The sequence below is a fragment of the Pseudophryne corroboree genome, chromosome 2 (assembly GCF_028390025.1).
Source record: "Pseudophryne corroboree isolate aPseCor3 chromosome 2, aPseCor3.hap2, whole genome shotgun sequence".
Taxonomy (NCBI): Eukaryota; Metazoa; Chordata; class Amphibia; order Anura; family Myobatrachidae; genus Pseudophryne; species Pseudophryne corroboree.
In genome coordinates, this window is record NC_086445.1 from 931,169,440 (window position 1) to 931,189,286 (window position 19,847).

General features: G+C 46.8%; 1 protein-coding gene across 2 annotated transcripts in view; it reads right to left on the reverse strand.

The window, feature by feature from the left end:
- Positions 1-19,847, reverse strand: part of APOO (apolipoprotein O) — a 173,034-nt gene that overhangs the window by 147,012 nt on the left and 6,175 nt on the right. Inside the window, exon 1 of one of the 2 annotated variants that reach the window (XM_063956230.1) lies at positions 11,595-11,752. The exons of the other annotated variant lie outside the window; for it this stretch is intronic. Within the exon in view, the coding sequence (XP_063812300.1) occupies positions 11,595-11,654 (60 nt within the window). The 5' untranslated portion in view covers positions 11,655-11,752. Of the gene's footprint in view, positions 1-11,594; positions 11,753-19,847 lie in introns of those variants that run through there. 2 annotated transcript variants of the gene reach the window in all.

The window sequence follows — 19,847 nt, forward strand, 5'->3', positions numbered from 1 at the left end:
TATTGTACACTGTGGTCCAATACATAGGCAGGAGAACTGAATACCCATCCACTACAGCATGGAGATGAATGTGACCGGACGCAGCACATCTAATTTCAGCAAGGTTTACTGTTAATTTATTGAGATTTTTGGTGTCAGCAGATACCTTCATAGGATTAGGAGCCGCTCAGTACCATGACTACAAGTACAAGACTGCATTGTTTATCCTGTTACCTAATCTGTTCAGGAGGGAACTAAGGGATCTATTGATCAGACAGTAATAACATCTTTTTCATTCATTTTTGGCAGTAAGAGGGGTACTCACTGCTTCCTGCTACTTACCGCACAGCAGTAATTCATTTCTCATGTGGTCCCTTGTATTTTTAAGTTCAACCCCTCCCCACAGCCTGTTATTGCCACCGTGGTGTGTTTGTAATTTACTGCAATTTTGTGCGAGGGAGCTATTCCCTATCATGCTTGTAATTTAGCAATCTGCAACAAGCTATCTTTTTTTGCAGTTTGAGTAAAAACATGATGTCTTCTTAGGGTGGTGTTACACATACTCACTAGGCTGCCAGAGAAGAGCCTGTCCCGCTGTTGTGCGTTTTCTTTCTGATGGCCAATCATATTAAACCGCTTACCAGGCATGTGCGCCCTTACCAGCTTGCGCATGAGCTATAAGATCAGTTCAGGCACGGGATTATGGCATCACGCAGAAAAGGCAACTCCGGAGAGGTACATTTTTGCAGCACCTCTCCTTTGGGTATCATAATAGGGGGTCTATTCATGAAGCAGTGAAAAGAGTGGAGAAGTTAGCCAGTGGAGAAGTTGCCCGTGGCAACCAATTAGTATTGAAGTAAAAAAATGTAGGTGCATTCTACAAAATTATACATAGCAGCTGATTGGTTGCCATGGGCAACTTCTCCACAGTTTTCCCTGCTTCATGAATAGATCCCTGAGAAACTACAGATGTAGCACATTGTATTCCCGCTGTAAGGAGCGTTACAGGATGAAAAGGATTGCAGCAATTTCACAATGTTTAATAAAAAAGATCTATACATCACTGAATAACTGCCGGATAGGGATCTGTAAAAACATTATTAGGTGAGGGGTTCTAAAGAGATTGTGGGGCTGAGTTTTTTTACCCTTTGCATTAGAATATGGTAGATGCTAGAATCATGTTGTAGAAAGGACCTCTGATGTCAGGGGGAGGAGCCACAACACAAGGGGAGGAGCTAGGCCAGCGGGATAGTTCTTCTACTATCCACGCCACCAACTACTCCCTTTAGTAACCTGGTGGCGAGCGAAGTGTAGCGAGCCACTGAGCCCGCGAGGGTACTTTTTGGGTACCCTGTCCGGGCATGGTTCCTCCCCCTGGTGACGTCAGAGGTCCTTTCTCCTACTTAGTTTTAGCCATAACCATTGTAATATGGTTTAGTGCAGATACAAAGTTATGTTTTTGTTTTCGCTTTGCACCCAAGTCAGAACCCTGTAGGTGCATCTATACAATGCTGACCAACACCATGTACCAACTGTGCAGTCACCTCTAGCAGTAAACACACCTCTACTACCAAGTAGCCCCATCCAGCACGTTTCTGTATAGTAGGAAGGCAGGAGAGCTAGATTGCAGCAGTTGTGTTGTTGTTCACTGCCTGAATAGCCCTGATTTGTGTACGTTACTGTACATGATTTAAAAATAAGTTGTGATATAACAGACTGCAGGCGTTTAACACACACACACACATATATATATATATATATATATTACTCTGATGGGAGTACCTGACTAGGACCTCTGTCTAAAGGGCCCCATACACTAGAACGATATGTCTAGGGGCTGAAGTTGGGGCGATTTCCGTTGAACTCTCCCGGGAGCTTCCCGGGAGTGGTTCCATACAATTACAAATGATTTGGAACATTTTGCATGCGACATATTGTATGCGATCCCAGCCATGCCTGCGGGAACCGATATATCACAAGTGCAGCACTAGCGTCTGGAGGATCTGACACCACGCTTACGGGGCCGCGCATTGGATCGGTTCGGATACACAGCCAAAATGCCCGATTTCATCCAATATATCGGTACGAATTGGGCTGAAATCGGGCAGAATCGCTCTAGTGTATGGGGCCCTTAATGGTGGGATTCCAGGAGGTAAGTGGGGGTCCCAGCAATTCTGTGTTGCCCCACATTACACAGTACTCTCAATAAAAGAGAGTGGAGGATGCTCTAATCCAGGCATTCCCAACCGCGGTCCTCAAGGCACACGTAAGGGCCCTACACATTTAAAGATCCGCCGCCAAGCTGCCCGACGGCAGATACGGCCGATGGGCGACCCGGCGGCGGGGGGGGGGGGGGGGGGGGGGGGAGTTTCTTCAGTCCCCCCGTCACCCGGCTCCATTGAAGTGCAGGCAAATATTGACGAGTCCGTCCATATTGGTCTGCATGCACAGCCGACGGGGCACCAGCGATGAACGAGCGTGGGGCCGTGCATCGTTCATCGCTGGTGACTCCACACTCAAAGATATGAACGTTATCTTGTTCAATAATGAACGAGATCGTTCATATCTTTGAGGAATACCGGCCAGTGTGTAGGGCCTATAACAGTGCAGGTTTTAGTGATATCCAGGCTTCAGCACAGGTGACTTAATTAGTAGCTCAGTTATTTTGATTTAACCATCTGTGCTGCAGCCTGGATATCCCTAAAACCTGCACTGTTGGTGTGCCTAGAGGAACGTGGTTGGGAATGTCTGCTCTAATTAGTGCATGGGTGTTCAGAAGACATGCATAGAGCAGAGCTAGGGTGGCCTGGAAAGTTGGATCAGCATCACTAGGTCCCTATACATATTTTGCAGTGGCAATGCACTGCTTCTGTTAATTACTAGTACAGAGATTCAACACAGTAGCTGTAGGGTACTATGCCATGGGCCTAATTCAGACCTGATCACAGCAGCAAATTTGTTAGCAAATGGCCAAAACCATGTGCACTGCAGGGGAGACAGATATAACATGCGCAGAGAGAGTTAGATGGGGATGAGGGGGGGAGATTTAAACTGAAATCTAAATTGCAGTGTAAAAATAAAGCAATCAGTATTTACTCTGCACAGAAACAATATAACCCACACGTTACATCTGCCACACCTGCAGTGCACATGGTTTTGCCCATTTGCTGCTGCGATCAGATCTGAATTAGGCCCTCTGTCAGATGACCCTACTACAGAGAGACTAAACAGTGATTTGCACAGGTGCCAACTTTAAATGATAAATACAGGTAATGGGAGATGAGGCAGGCAGGTGAAGGAACAGGTTAACATGGTGAGGAACAGCAGCACCAAAGCATTAATATTGTTAAGCTGTTTTGTAGAATTTGGATCTCTAGTAAAAAAAAAAAAACAATTTTTAAATAATGATACATATTAATGCTGACAATTATCCTAGATTGTGGGAGTCGGTCTATAATTAATGCAAACCTTCCCCACACAGCTAACAAATGGCCCTTACACGTTTGTTAGTTACCTATTTTTACATAATAAATGGCCAGACAATTACACGGTATCCGTTCAGATGGTCGACCATGTTATGGTCGACAGTCAATATGTCGACTACTATTGGTCGACATTGACATGGTCGACATGGACACATGGTCGACACATGAAAAGGTCGACATGAGTTTAAAAAAAAAACCTTTTGGGGAACTTTTCCATACTTTACGATCCACGTGGACTACGATTGGAACGGTAATCTGTGCCGAGCGCAGCGAGGCACCTTGCCCGAAGCATGGCGAGCGAAGCGAGCCATGCGAGGGGACGCGGTGCACTAATTGGGGTTCTTAGTCACTTTACGTAAAAAACGACACCAAAAAAACAAAACAAAAATAAACCCCCTCATGTCGACCTTTCATGTGTCGACCATGTGTCCATGTCGACCATGTCAATGTCGACCAATAGTGGTCGGCCTAATGACTGTCGACCATTCATACACTCCATAAGAGTTAAGGAAACAGACAGTCTGCCATGTGATCCAAGTCTGTCTAAGCACAGACACAGGGTTTATTCAGCAGCACAGGATATACCAGACAGTGCAAGAGAAGTTCAATAGGAATACAAACATTCTCCCATTAGGGTTCGTCCTTCAAAAGTACCAACTAAGCAGCTGACCTGCGGTTATACTGCTGTGTTTCAGGCTTTATTGTCTGTAGTACCAGTCACAGCATGCACCGAGCGTAGTAACAGACAAGCAATGCAATGCACATTGCATCTGAGGGCTTCAAACACACTTGTGGCAGCTGAATATTATATGCAGAGTATGAATACAAATGAGAACTGTGTATTGTAGGTAGGAAGATAACCAGCTATTCCAGTGGTTCCCAAACTTTCTTGAATCACGGCACCCTCGAGAATCAGCATTTATTTCATGGCACCCCTCGGCTAAAAGCTTGGTATTGATAAATAAAAAACAAACAAACTTAAATTAAGTAAACTGTGCTTACCTGCCATCCTTAAGGGGGTTACACACGTAGCGACCGGGCTCAGCGCAATGTAGGCTGAGGCCGATGTGGGCATAAGCACATATCACAGTGGGTGTCTGTATACACGCTGCGATGTGTGGTAGCCCGATCCTAACTAGACTGTAAGGCTCAATGAGGGCCTCGCGATCTAGCAAGATTATGCCTGCATGCAGGCCAATCTAGAGCCAGCGTTAGCGACGCGAATCGCTATCGCTAAGGGGCATACACACGGAGCAATGTGTGCCTAATTTATAAGCAATCTAGTCAGATTGCTTAGAAATTAAGCAAGAATAGCTCCGTGTGTATGCCCCTCTAGGGTCAGTTATGTGGTGGTGTACAGTTTTTCTTCTGATTGTCCATACGTTTTATGCTTGGCAGCCACTAGCACTAGTTTCGAATATCACTTTGACCCCAAATAATTTGATTTGGTCCTGGACCACCAACCCGAGGTACCCCTGCAAGAGCCTCACAGCACCCCAGGGTGCCTAGGCACACAGTTTGAGAACCATTGAGCTATTCCCTTATTTCAGCTGTTAAAAATAAGAATTTACTTACCGATAATTCTATTTCTCGTAGTCCGTAGTGGATGCTGGGAACTCCGTAAGGACCATGGGGAATAGCGGCTCCGCAGGAGACTGGGCACAAAAGTAAAGCTTTAGGACTACCTGGTGTGCATTGGCTCCTCCCCCTATGACCCTCCTCCAAGCCTCAGTTAGGATACTGTGCCCGGACGAGCGTACACAATAAGGAAGGATTTTGAATCCCGGGTAAGACTCATACCAGCCACACCAATCACACCGTACAACCTGTGATCTGAACCCGGTTAACAGCATGATAACAGAGGAGCCTCTGAAAAGATGGCTCACAACAATAATAACCTGATTTTTGTAACAATAACTATGTACAAGTATTGCAGACAATCCGCACTTGGGATGGGCGCCCAGCATCCACTACGGACTACGAGAAATAGAATTATCGGTAAGTAAATTCTTATTTTCTCTGACGTCCTAGTGGATGCTGGGAACTCCGTAAGGACCATGGGGATTATACCAAAGCTCCCAAATGGGCGGGAGAGTGCGGATGACTCTGCAGCACCGAATGAGAGAACTCCAGGTCCTCCTCAGCCAGGGTATCAAATTTGTAGAATTTAGCAAACGTGTTTGCCCCTGACCAAGTAGCTGCTCGGCAAAGTTGTAAAGCCGAGACCCCTCGGGCAGCCGCTCAAGATGAGCCCACCTTCCTTGTGGAATGGGCTTTTACAGATTTTGGCTGTGGCAGGCCTGCCACAGAATGTGCAAGCTGAATTGTACTACAAATCCAACGAGCAATAGTCTGCTTAGAAGCAGGAGCACCCAGCTTGTTGGGTGCATACAGGATAAATAGCGAGTCAGATTTTCTGACTCCAGCCGTCCTGGAAACATATATTTTCAGGGCCCTGACTACGTCCAGCAACTTGGAGTCCTCCAAGTCCCTAGTAGCCGCAGGTACCACAATAGGCTGGTTCAAGTGAAACGCTGAAACCACCTTAGGGAGAAATTGAGGACGAGTCCTCAATTCTGCCCTGTCCGTATGAAAAATTAGGTAAGGGCTTTTATAGGATAAAGCCGCCAATTCTGAGACACGCCTGGCTGAAGCCAGTGCCAACAGCATTACCACTTTCCATGTGAGATATTTTAAGTCCACAGTGGTGAGTGGTTCAAACCAATGTGATTTTAGGAACCCCAAAACTACATTGAGATCCCAAGGTGCCACTGGAGGCACAAAAGGAGACTGTATATGCAGTACCCCCTTGACAAACGTCTGAACTTCAGGAACTGAAGCCAGTTCTTTCTGGAAGAAAATCGACAGGGCCGAAATTTGAACCTTAATGGACCCTAATTTTAGGTCCATAGACAGTCCTGTTTGCAGGAAATGCAGGAAACGACCCAATTGAAATTCCTCTGTAGGGGCCTTCCTGGCCTCGCACCACGCAACATATTTACGCCAAATACGGTGATAATGCTGTACGGTTACATCCTTCCTGGCTTTGATCAGGGTAGGGATGACTTCATCCGGAATGCCTTTTTCCTTCAGGATCCGGCGTTCAACCGCCATGCCGTCAAACGCAGCCGCGGTAAGTCTTGGAACAGACAGGGTCCCTGCTGGAGCAGGTCCCTTCTTAGAGGTAGAGGCCACGGGTCCTCTGTGAGCATCTCTTGAAGTTCAGGGTACCAAGTCCTTCTTGGCCAATCCGGAGCCACGAGTATAGTCCTTACTCCTCTCCTTCTTATGATTCTCAGTACCTTGGGTATGAGAGGCAGAGGAGGGAACACATACACTGACTGGTACACCCACGGTGTTACCAGAGCGTCCACAGCTATTGCCTGAGGGTCCCTTGACCTGGCGCAATACCTGTCTAGTTTTTGTTGAGGCGGGACGCCATCATGTCCACCTTTGGTTTTTCCCAACGGTTCACAAGCATGTGGAAGACTTCTGGGTGAAGTCCCCACTCTCCCGGGTGGAGGTCGTGTCTGCTGAGGAAGTCTGCTTCCCAGTTGTCCACTCCCGGAATGAACACTGCTGACAGTGCTATCACATGATTTTCCGCCCCGCGAAGAATCCTTGCAGCTTCTGCCATTGCCCTCCTGCTTCTTGTGCCGCCCTGTCTGTTTACGTGGGCGACTGCCGTGATGTTGTCTGACTGGATCAGCACCGGCTGACCTTGAAGCAGAGGTCTTGCTAGGCTTAGAGTATTGTAGATGGCCCTTAGCTCCAGGATATTTATGTGAAGTGATGTCTCCAGGCTTGACCACAAGCCCTGGAAATTTCTTCCCTGTGTGACTGCTCCCCAGCCTCGCAGGCTGGCATCCGTGGTCACCAGGACCCAGTCCTGAATGCCGAATCTGCGGCCCTCTAGAAGATGAGCACTCTGCAACCACCACAGGAGAGACACCCTTGTCCTTGGTGACAAGATTATCCGCTGATGCATCTGAAGATGCGACCCGGACCATTTGTCTAGCAGATCCCACTGGAAAGTTCTTGCGTGGAATCTGCCGAATGGGATTGCTTCGTAAGAAGCCACCATCTTTCCCAGGACCCTTGTGCATTGATGCACTGAGACTTGGCCTGGTTTTAGGAGATTTCTGACTAGTTCGGATAACTCCCTGGCTTTCTCCTCCGGGAGAAACACCTTTTTCTGGACTGTGTCCAGGATCATCCCTAGGAATAGAAGGCGTGTCGTCGGGATCAGCTGCGATTTTGGAATATTGAGAATCCAACCGTGCTGGCGCAGCACTATCTGAGATAGTGCTACCCCGACTTCCAACTGTTCCCTGGATCTTGCCCTTATCAGGAGATCGTCCAAGTAAGGGATAACTAAAACTCCCTTCCTTCGAAGGAGTATCATCATTTCGGCCATTAACTTGGTAAAGACCCGGGGTGCCGTGGACAATCCAAACGGCAGCGTCTGAAACTGATAGTGACAGTTCTGTACCACAAACCTGAGGTACCCTTGGTGAGAAGGGTAAATTGGGACATGTAGGTAAGCATCTTTGATGTCCAGAGACACCATATAGTACCCTTCTTCCAGGTTTGCAATCACTGCTCTGAGTGACTCCATCTTGAATTTGAACCTTTGTATGTAAGTGTTCAAGGATTTTAGATTTAAAATTGGTTTCACCGAGCCGTCCGGCTTCGGTACCACAAATAGTGTGGAATAGTACCCCTTTCCTTGTTGTAGGAGGGGTACCTTGATTATCACCTGCTGGGAATACAGCTTGTGAATGGCTTCCAATACTGCCTCCCTGTCTGAGGGAGACGTCGGTAAAGCAGACTTTAGAAAACGGCGAGGGGGAGACGTCTCGAATTCCAATTTGTACCCCTGAGATACCACCTGAAGGATCCAGGGGTCCACTTGCGAGTGGGCCCACTGCGCACTGAACATCTTGAGACGGGCCCCCACCGTGCCTGAGTCCGCTTGTAAAGCCCCAGCGTCATGCTGAGGACTTTGCGGAGGCGGGAGAGGGCTTTTGTTCCTGGGAACTGGCTGTTTGCTGCAGCCTTTTTCCTCTCCCTCTGCCACGGGGCAGAAATGAGGCGCCTTTTGCCCGCTTGCCCTTATGGGGCCGAAAGGACTGCGCCTGATAATACGGCGTCTTCTTAGGTTGAGAAGCTACCTGGGGTAAAAATGTGGATTTTCCTGTTTAGACAAGCGTGTGAGCGCTTTATCCACCCTAGGGGGTGTTTCCCAACGTGCCCTATCCTCTGGCGGGAAAGGGTATGATGCCAATAACCTTTTAGGAATTATCAGTTTTTTAATCGGGGGAAACCCACGCCTCATCACACACTTCATTTAATTCCTCGGATACAGGAAAAACTACAGGCAGTTTTTTCTCACCAAACATAATACCCTTTTTAGTGGTACTTGTATTATCAGAGATATGCAATACATTTTTCATTGCTTCAATCATGTAACGTGTGGCCCTAGTGGAAGTCACGTTTGTCTCCTCATCATCGACACTGGAGTCAGTATCCGTGTCTGTGTCTGCCATTTGAGGTAACGGGCGTTTTAAAGCCCCTGATGGCATTTGAGACCCCTGGACAGGCACAAGCTGAGTAGCCGGCTGTCTCATGTCGTCAACTGTCTTTCGTAAAGAGCTGACACTGTCACGCAATTCCTTCCATAAGCTCATCCACTCAGGTGTCGACTCCCTAGGGGGTGACAACTCTATAATAGGCAATTGCTCCGCCTCCATCTCATTTTCCTCCTCAAACATGTCGACACAATCGTACCGACACACCGCACACACACAGGGAATGCTCTGATAGAGGACAGGACCCCACTAGCCCTTTGGGGAGACAGAGGGAGAGTATGCCAGCACACACCAGAGCGCTATATATAGACAGGAATACCACTATAAAATGTGCTTTTCCCTTTATAGCTGCTGTTATTATTAAAACTGCGCCAAATTAGTGCCCCCCTCTCTTTTTTACCCTTTTCTGTAGTGCAGGACTGCAGGGGAGAGTCAGGGAGACGTCCTTCCAGCGGAGCTGTGATGGAAAATGGCGCCCGTGTGCTAAGGAGATAGGCTCCGCCCCCTTCTCGGCGGCCTTTTCTCCCGCTTTTTGGTGAGTTCTGGCAGGGGTTAAAATACATCCATATAGCCCTGGGGGTTATATGTGGTGTATTTTTGCCAGCCAAGGTGTTTACATTGCTGCTCAGGGCGTCCCCCCCTAGCGCCCTGCACCCTCAGTGACCGAAGTGTGAAGTGTGCCTGAGTAACAATGGCGCACAGCTGCAGTGCTGTGCGCTACCTTGTTGAAGACTGATGTCTTCTGCCGCCGATTTTTCCGGACCTCTTCTTGCTTCTGGCTCTGTAAGGGGGCCGGCGGCGCGGCTCTGGGACCGAGCTCCGAGGCTGGGCCTGTGTTCGGTCCCTCTGGAGCTAATGGTGTCCAGTAGCCTAAGAAGCCCAAGCTGGCTGCAAGCAGGCAGGTTCGCTTCTTCTCCCCTTAGTCCCTCGATGCAGTGAGCCTGTTGCCAGCAGGTCTCACTGAAAATAAAAAACCTAAAAACTAAACTTTCACTAAGAAGCTCAGGAGAGCCCCTAGTGTGCACCCTTCTCGGCCGGGCACAAAAATCTAACTGAGGCTTGGAGGAGGGTCATAGGGGGAGGAGCCAGTGCACACCAGGTAGTCCTAAAGCTTTACTTTTGTGCCCAGTCTCCTGCGGAGCCGCTATTCCCCATGGTCCTTACGGAGTTCCCAGCATCCACTAGGACGTCAGAGAAACACTGTTAAACTGCAACATTTTAATTTTCACAGATGAAATCTGAAAGTAATATGCAGTATTTGGTGTTACTCTGACAGCTCTGTCACAATGTAAAGAGGGATTGAGAAATTCTACCTCAATACATTGGTCACAGCTGAACCTGTCTCTCACATCATTAGGATACTGTCATAAAGGAATTTAATACAAGACAAAAAGGTTAAACTACAAACCATACAATGTCAGTAATGCTTGGTTTGGTATCATTGGCCTCTCACACAAGTTGTGACATCACCTGCTCCCTAATTATGTAAGCTAAGGAGGCACCAGCATCCTAAGCCAGAGGTTCCCAAACGTGGTACCTTAAAGCACCCTAACTGTCCAGGTTTTAAGGATAACCAAGTTTGGGCACAGGTGACTTAATTAGTACGTCAATCAATTTGATCTAACCATCTGTGCTCAGCCATGCATATCCTTAAAACCTGGACAGTTAGGGAGCCTTGAAGGACCACATTTGGGAACCTTTGCCCTGAGCAATGGCTCATTTTTGTAAAGCATAGTGTATGATGGACATATTAAAGGGATTTTATACCTTTGGACAAACCACCTTAATATAATCTACCTCTCAAAAACGGGATGTAATCACATCACCGATGGTCGGGATCCCGCCGCTCGGTACACCGACACCAGAATCCTGACCGCTAGAAATGCCGACTAACAGGGACTATTCCCCCTCGTGGGTGTCCTCGGCAGAGTCTATCACACACAACGGCTTTGAGCAGTGTGTAATGCTGTGCGCATGCGCAGCAGCAGACACGGCTTGAAAAAAAACCGTTGTGTGTGAAAGCTCCCCTTCACACACACGGTCCACTGCCTTCAAAGACGGCCCGGCCCCGGCAGCCGGACCTTCCAGTGGATATTTTCAGCTGCAACCCAGCAGCTGGGCCGGGGCCATGCAGTGTGAAAGGACACATTGCGCTGCATGTGTCTCTGCAGCACGGCAGCGGTAAAAAGCCGGGCGGCGGGAGCCGGCATGTGTGTTTCAGCCCTATCTATCAAGGTCTCCCTAATCATAACCCGACCTTTATCCTAATACCTTAATCCAAACTGATAAACCAACCCTAATATCCTATCCCTGATATCCTAACCCCATCCCCCAAACTAACCCTAATACCCTAACTCAAACCGCTAAAACAACCCTAATAACCTATCCGTAATATCCTAACCCAATCCAGTTATCTAACCCTCATATCCTTATCCCTAACCTATCCCGTATACTCTGGGTCCTAACCGTAAAGGGCAGACTGGATAGGCCATACGACTCATATCTGAGGAAAATATTCTTTGGTGTGGCACTAACTCACAGTTATCAGGCAGTTGGTGCTGTGGAACTTGTAAGACGCCACCTCTGCACTTTTCAACATTTCAGCTGAGGGGCTGGCTACCGGGTGGTGGTGGTGGGTGCGCTGAAGTTTTGCCTAGGGTGCTGAGAAACACTGCACCGGCCCTGGATAACCAGCTAACATGGGAGGAGTCTGCAAGCTGTAAGGATTTTAATGTAGAAACAGTAGGGGTTCCATTAGGGAAACAACATCAAAGAACTACACTGTAGTGTACATAAACAGTAGTAGCTCTATTTAAAGCTTACATTTTTTTTTCTTTTTGTGGCTACAAATTGCTCACTTCCAAAAATGCTCATTTCTTGTGTTTACATTTTGTGACATTTACAGCAATCATTAACAGGAAAACCACATGAAGCATTATTTTCATTATACCAGCTTCCCGTGAAAGATCTAATCAGACTTAAATTTGCAGGATTTCCTATACGTATCCTGTTAAAATTTAAGACCGGCTCCTTTAACATAACAATACAACCTGTGTACGTCAAAACGGTGACTGTCAAATGCTTTTCCTTTACCAAATGTGGGAACTACAGACTTCACTGTAGCAATTTTTGTCTTGCTGTATTTTTCTGTTGCTTTCTAATGGGTCTATTTCTTCTTTGTCCGATCTATCAAGGTCTGCCACTATGCTATCTCTGGCAGTCTCCCCAGTCATCTTTTCATTGGGGCAACCCCTCCTCCTAACGCTGTATCAGCTCTGCTCCCCCTGCCCAAGTGTAACCTCTCACCAGTAGGTCCCCTTCTCCAATTGCCTCCTCAATGTAATTATGTAATCTGTTGGTAATTAGTTTGAATTGATCTCAAATATGTTACTTTGTAAACTTGTCTGTACCCGTCTAAAGTACCTACATATTTTGTTGAAACAAGATATATAGTAATAATAATAATAATAATAATAATAATAATAATAATATTTTTTGACACCTAAAATAACAAGTTAATAATATTTACAAATAAAACAAATCTCAGTGGGATTGCTGCTTTAAATAACTATCACATAAAAATACTGCTGTGTGTGAGTTAAGCTGGTGCACTAAACAAACTGCTAACTGCAGTGGTACTCAAACTGTGCGCCTAGGCACCCTGGTGTGCCACGGGGCAATTGCAGGGGTGCCTTGCATTGGTGGTCCAGGACCAAGTCAAATTATTTACGGTCAATGTAATAGACAAAACTAGAGCTTGTGGCTTCCAATCATAAAATATGTGGACAAACAGAAGTGAATCCTGTCCCTCACCACACAACTGAACCTAAGGATGACATATAAACACAATTTACTTAATTGAATATTCTTTTTTCTGAATTTCTAAATAAGAAACTTTTGGCCTAGGGGTGCCGTGAATTTTTTATTTTTTTTTTGCTACTCTAGGGCGCTGTGACTCAAAGAACCACTGTAATACCGTATACGGTACTGCCCTCTGGTGACCGTACATCTCTATGACAGAAGATAACAAATCTACATGATAAATTGCAGTGTAATTAAAACGCTTCTAGAATCATTGGACTACGGTTTCTGCAAAGTCAACAATACCTTATCTTGCTGGTTTAGCTTATTACGGACTAGTATAAAATGTCAGAATACAGATACATAGTACCCCTTTCACACTAGCACTTAAATCCTGGATTGTTGTGCATGAACGCATCACCAACCCAGAACTTTGGTAGGTCTGAACGCAAACTACTGCTCTTTACCAGGGTCGGGGCTAAGACCTGGGAATTTGAAGGCTTTTAGCCCCACAAAATTCCCGCCTTGTCTGAAAGGGGGTATTATTGGGGTCTGGATCATAGGGTCGACCACACTTAGGTCGATAGTAACTAAATCGACACTTGAAATAGGTCAATACAAGCATTAGGTCGACATGACAAAAGGTCGACATGGGATTTTTGAAGAAGAAAAAAATTGTGTTGTTTTCTTCGTAGGAACCCCAATTGGTGCACCGTGTCCCCTCGCATGCTTCGGGCAAGGTGCCTCACACCGTTACCGCAGCGCTGGGCACAGGTTACCGTTCCCAATCGTAGTCCACGTAGATCGTAAAGTATGAAAAAGTTCATTTTTAAAAAAAAAATGTGAAAAACTCATGTCGACCTTTTGTCATGTCGACCTAGTAACCACGTCAACAAATAGTGGTCGACCTAGAGACCGGATACCGTATTATTGATTCCCTGGCAACTCAGTGTGCTCATTCATAGTCTGTGCAGTCACCGGTGGCTACTGAACTGAAACAGCAGCCCAGTTTGCCAATAATACTTACAGATTTTTTTTTAAATGTTTTAAATAAATGGAATTGCTAATGATAACCGCAGGGATTACAGTAATAGTCAGTTATAAAGTTAATCGTATGGCTACAGTATGTCACCTGCCCTCAGCCTGTTTGTTACCTGTTAAAAGCAGGCAGGTATTTTTTTTACAATACATCATTAGCGAAATACAGGGCTTGACCAGAGTCCCTATGTTTGCGCAAGTTTCAAGTCACATGTACGCCTAATGTGGTCACACCAGCTTTTCAGCCAACAACTGGCTGAAGGAGGACTGAACAACATGAAACAACAAACTCCCAGTATCCCCTATACTAAGTCAGAAGCAAACGTTATACAGCAACAGTCACATCACCACTTCCAACCAGTCAAGAATATTCAAAACTGCAAGCAACTCACAGTTAATTAAACCTGAAACTATATATTAATATGCTGTAGAAGGTGACCAATATTATCTTGCCTTTCCTGACATGTGAGAGCACCTTTGTTTTCTAACAAACATATACAAATTGCTTATGAACAATCCATATTTTTCTGAAAGTTTATTACACATTTAAGTCCCTCATTTTCGCTAATAAACTGCCCTGCTATCAGCCGTATGGTACAGCAGATCTTATTTTACCTCTTACCTAAGTATACAACAAAACAATTTTGCAAAAGCAACAACAGAAGGAACTTTCCACATTCAATACCCCTTTCAAGACATCTACGGCAAAAGAACTAATACATTAATTTACACAAAAAAGTTTAATAGTGTGTGTAAAACTATCATATACATATATCTTAAAGGGGTCAATTCAATTAAACACAAGGGGGGGGATCAATTTGCGAGATACATGCCTAACTGAACCGACCCCAAAGGATGAACATATAATTGAAATATATATAGTGTTAATACTTAACTAAACAAATAAGCAGACGGTGGCTGATATTCTGGCTGATTTGTAGGACAGAGAGACACAATGTGGTATGGTTGTGGCAGGGCTAGTCAAGCTAAAACTCAGCTTTTTGACCTGCGTCAGATCCCATCAAGAGGCTGTCCTAAAAATATGATGTGCTTTAGCTGTCCGCAATGGAGTTGAAAATAAGAATTTACTTACCGATAATTCTATTTCTCGTAGTCCGTAGTGGATGCTGGGACTTCCGTAAGGACCATGGGGAATAGCGGCTCCGCAGGAGACTGGGCACAAAAGTAAAAGCTTTAGACTAGCTGGTGTGCACTGGCTCCTCCCCCTATGACCCTCCTCCAAGCCTCAGTTAGGATACTGTGCCCGGACGAGCGTACATAATAAGGAAGGATTTTGAATCCCGGGTAAGACTCATACCAGCCACACCAATCACACCGTACAACCTGTGATCTGAACCCAGTTAACAGTATGATAAACGTAGGAGCCTCTGAAAAGATGGCTCACAACAATAAACAACCCGATTTTTTTGTAACAATAACTATATACAAGTATTGCAGACAATCCGCACTTGGGATGGGCGCCCAGCATCCACTACGGACTACGAGAAATAGAATTATCGGTAAGTAAATTCTTATTTTCTCTGACGTCCTAGTGGATGCTGGGACTTCCGTAAGGACCATGGGGATTATACCAAAGCTCCCAAACGGGCGGGAGAGTGCGGATGACTCTGCAGCACCGAATGAGAGAACTCCAGGTCCTCCTCAGCCAGGGTATCGAATTTGTAAAATGTTGCAAACGTGTTTGCCCCTGACCAAGTAGCTGCTCGGCAAAGTTGTAAAGCCGAGACCCCTCGGGCAGCCGCCCAAGATGAGCCCACTTTCCTTGTGGAATGGGCTTTAACAGATTTTGGCTGTGGCAGTCCTGCCACAGAATGTGCAAGCTGAATTGTACTACAAATCCAACGAGCAATCGTCTGCTTAGAAGCAGGAGCACCCAGCTTGTTGGATGCATACAGGATAAACAGCGAGTCAGATTTTCTGACTCCAGCCGTCCTGGAAACATATATTTTCAGGGCCCTGACTACGTCCAACAACTTGGAGTCCTCCAAGTCCCTAGTAGCCGCAGGAACCACAATAGGTTGGTTCATGTGAAACGCTGAAACCACCTTAGGGAGAAATTGAGGACGAGTCCTCAATTCTGCCCCGTCTGAATGAAAAATTAGGTAAGGGCTTTTATATGACAAAGCCGCCAATTCTGAGACACGCCTGGCTGACGCCAGAGCTAACAGCATGACCACCTTCCATGTGAGATATCTTAATTCCACAGTGGTGAGTGGTTCAAACCAATGTGATTTTAGGAACCCTAAAACTACATTGAGATCCCAAGGTGCCACTGGTGGCACAAAAGGAGGCTGTATATGCAGTACCCCCTTGACAAACGTCTGAACTTCAGGCACTGAAGCCAGTTCTTTCTGGAAGAAGATCGACAGGGCCGAAATCTGAACCTTAATGGATCCTAATTTTAGGCCCATAGACAGTCCTGCTTGCAGGAAATGCAGGAAACGACCCAGTTGAAATTCCTCTGTGGGGGCCTTCTTGGCCTCACACCACGCAACATATTTCCGCCAAATGCGGTGATAATGTTTCGCGGTTACATCCTTCCTGGCTTTGATCAGGGTAGGGATGACTTCATCTGGAATGCCTTTTTCCATCAGGATCCGGCGTTCAACCGCCATGCCGTCAAACGCAGCCGCGGTAAGTCTTGGAACAGACAAGGTCCCTGCTGGAGCAGGTCCTTTCTTAGAGGTAGAGGCCACGGGTCCTCCGTGAGCATCTCTTGCAGTTCCGGGTACCAAGTTCTTCTTGGCCAATCCGGAGCCACGAGTATAGTTCTTACTCCTCTCCTTCTTATGATTCTCAGTACTTTGGGTATGAGAGGCAGAGGAGGGAACACATACACCGACTGGTACACCCACGGTGTTACCAGAGCGTCCACCGCTATTGCCTGAGGGTCCCTTGACCTGGCGCAATATCTGTCCAGTTTTTTGTTGAGACGGGACGCCATCATGTCCACCTTTGGTTTTTCCCAACGGTTTACAATCACTTGGAAGACTTCTGGGTGAAGTCCCCACTCCCCCGGGTGGAGGTCGTGTCTGCTGAGGAAGTCTGCTTCCCAGTTGTCCACTCCCGGAATGAACACTGCTGACAGTGCCACCACATGATTTTCCGCCCAGCGGAGAATCCTTGCAGCTTCTGCCATTGCCCTCCTGCTTCTTGTGCCGCCCTGTCTGTTGACGTGGGCGACTGCCGTGATGTTGTCCGATTGGATCAATACCGACTGACCCTGAAGCAGAGGCCTTGCTTGACTTAGGGCATTGTAAATGGCCCTTAGTTCCAGAATATTTATGTGAAGAGACGTTTCCATGCTTGACCACAAGCCCTGGAAATTTCTTCCCTGTGTGACTGCTCCCCAGCCTCTCAGACTGGCATCCGTGGTCACCAGCATCCAATCCTGAATGCCGAATCTGCGGCCCTCTAGAAGATGAGCACTCTGTAACCACCACAGGAGAGACACCCTTGTCCTTGGAGATAGGGTTATCCGCTGATGCATCTGAAGATGCGATCCGGACCATTTGTCCAGCAGATCCCACTGAAAAGTTCTTGCACGGAATCTTCCGAATGGAATTGCTTCGTAAGAAACCACCATTTTTTCCAGGACTCTCGTGCATTGATGCACTGACACTTGGCCTGGTTTTAGGAGGTTCCTGACTAGCTCGGATAACTCCCTGGCCTTCTCCTCCGGGAGAAACACCTTTTTCTGGACTGTGTCCAGAATCATCCCCAGGAACAGTAGACGTGTTGTTGGAATCAGCTGTGATTTTGGGATATTTAGAATCCACCCATGCTGACGTAGCACTACCTGAGACAGTGCTACTCCGAACTCTAACTGTTTCCTGGATCTTGCCCTTATCAGGAGATCGTCCAAGTAAGGGATAATTAAGACGCCTTTTCTTCGAAGAAGAATCATCATTTCGGCCATTACCTTGGTAAAGACCCGGGGTGCCGTGGACAATCCAAACGGCAGCGTCTGAAACTGATAATGACAGTTTTGAACCACAAACCTGAGGTACCCCTGGTGAGAAGGGAAGATTGGGACATGGAGATAAGCATCTTTGATGTCCAGAGATACCATATAGTCCCCTTCTTCCAGGTTCGCTATCACTGCTCTGAGTGATTCCATCTTGAATTTGAACCTTTTTATGTAAGTGTTCAAGGATTTTAGATTTAAAATTGGTCTCACCGAGCCGTCCGGCTTCGGTACCACAAACAGCGTGGAATAATACCCCTTTCCCTGTTGTAGGAGGGGTACCTTGATTATCACCTGCTGGGAATACAGCTTGTGAATAGCTTCCAATACTGCCTCCCTGTCGGAGGGAGACGTTGGAAGAGCAGACTTCAGGAATCAGCGAGGGGGAGACGTCTCGAATTCCAATTTGTACCCCTGTGATACTACCTGCAGGATCCAGGGGTCCACTTGCGAGTGAGCCCACTGCGCGTTGAAATTTTTGAGACGGGCCCCCACCGTGCCTGAGTCCGCTTGTAAAGCCCCAGCGTCATGCTGAAGACTTGGCAGAAGCGGGGGAGGGCTTCTGCTCCTGGGAAGAGGCTGCCTGGTGCAGTCTTTTTCCCCTTCCTCTGCCCCGGGGCAGAAATGAGTGGCCTTTTGCCCGCTTGTTCTTATAGGAACGAAAGGACTGAGTTTGAAAAGACGGTGTCTTTTTCTGCTGAGAGGTGACCTGGGGTAAAAAGGTGGACTTTCCAGCCGTTGCCGTGACCACCAGGTCTGATAGACCGACCCCAAATAACTCCTCCCCTTTATACGGCAATACTTCCATATGTCGTTTGGAATCTGCATCACCTGACCACTGTCGCGTCCATAACGCCCTTCTGGCAGAAATGGACATCGCACTCACTCTTGATGCCAGGGTGCAAATATCCCTCTGTGCATCTCGCATATATAGTAATGCATCCTTTAAATGCTCTATAGTTAATAAAATACTGTCCCTATCCAGGGTATCAATATTTTCAGTCAGGGAATCCGACCAAGCCACTCCAGCACTGCACATCCAGGCTGAGGCGATTGCTGGTCGCAGTATAACACCAGTATGTGTGTATATACCTTTTAGGATATTTTCCAGCCTTCTATCAGCTGGTTCCTTGAGGGCGGCCGTATCAGGAGACGGTAACGTCACTTGTTTTGATAAGCGTGTGAGCGCCTTATCTACCCTAGGGGGTGTTTCCCAACGTGCCCTAACCTCTGGCGGGAAAGGGTATAGTGCCAATAATTTGTTAGAAATCAGCAGTTTTTTATCGGGGGAAACCCACGCTTTATCACACACCTCATTTAATTCCTCTGATTCAGGAAAAACTACTGGTAGTTTTTTCACACCCCACATAATACCCTTTTTTGTGGTACTTGTAGTGTCAGAAATGTTCAATGCCTCCTTCATTGCCGTGATCATGTAACGTGTGGCCCTACTGGACATTACGTTTGTCTCCTCACCGTCGACACTGGATTCAGTATCCGTGTCTGGGTCTGTGTCGACCATCTGAGGTAACGGGCGTTTTAGCGCCCCTGACGGTGTCTGAGACGCCTGAACAGGCACTAACTGATTTGCCGGCTGTCTCATGTCGTCAACAGTTTTTTGCAAAGTGCTGACATTGTCACGTAATTCTTTAAATACGACCATCCAGTCAGGTGTCGACTCCCTAGGGGGTGACATCACTAACACAGGCAATTGCTCTGCTTCCACATCATTTTCCTCCTCATACATGTCGACACAATCGTACCGACACCCAGCACACACACAGGGAATGCTCTGATAGAGGACAGGACCCCACTAGCCCTTTGGGGAGACAGAGGGAGAGTTTGCCAGCACACACCAGAGCGCTATATATATACAGGGATAACCTTATATAAGTGTTACTCCCTGTTATAGCTGCTGTATTTATATATTAGCTGCCAATAGTGCCCCCCCTCTCTGTTTTACCC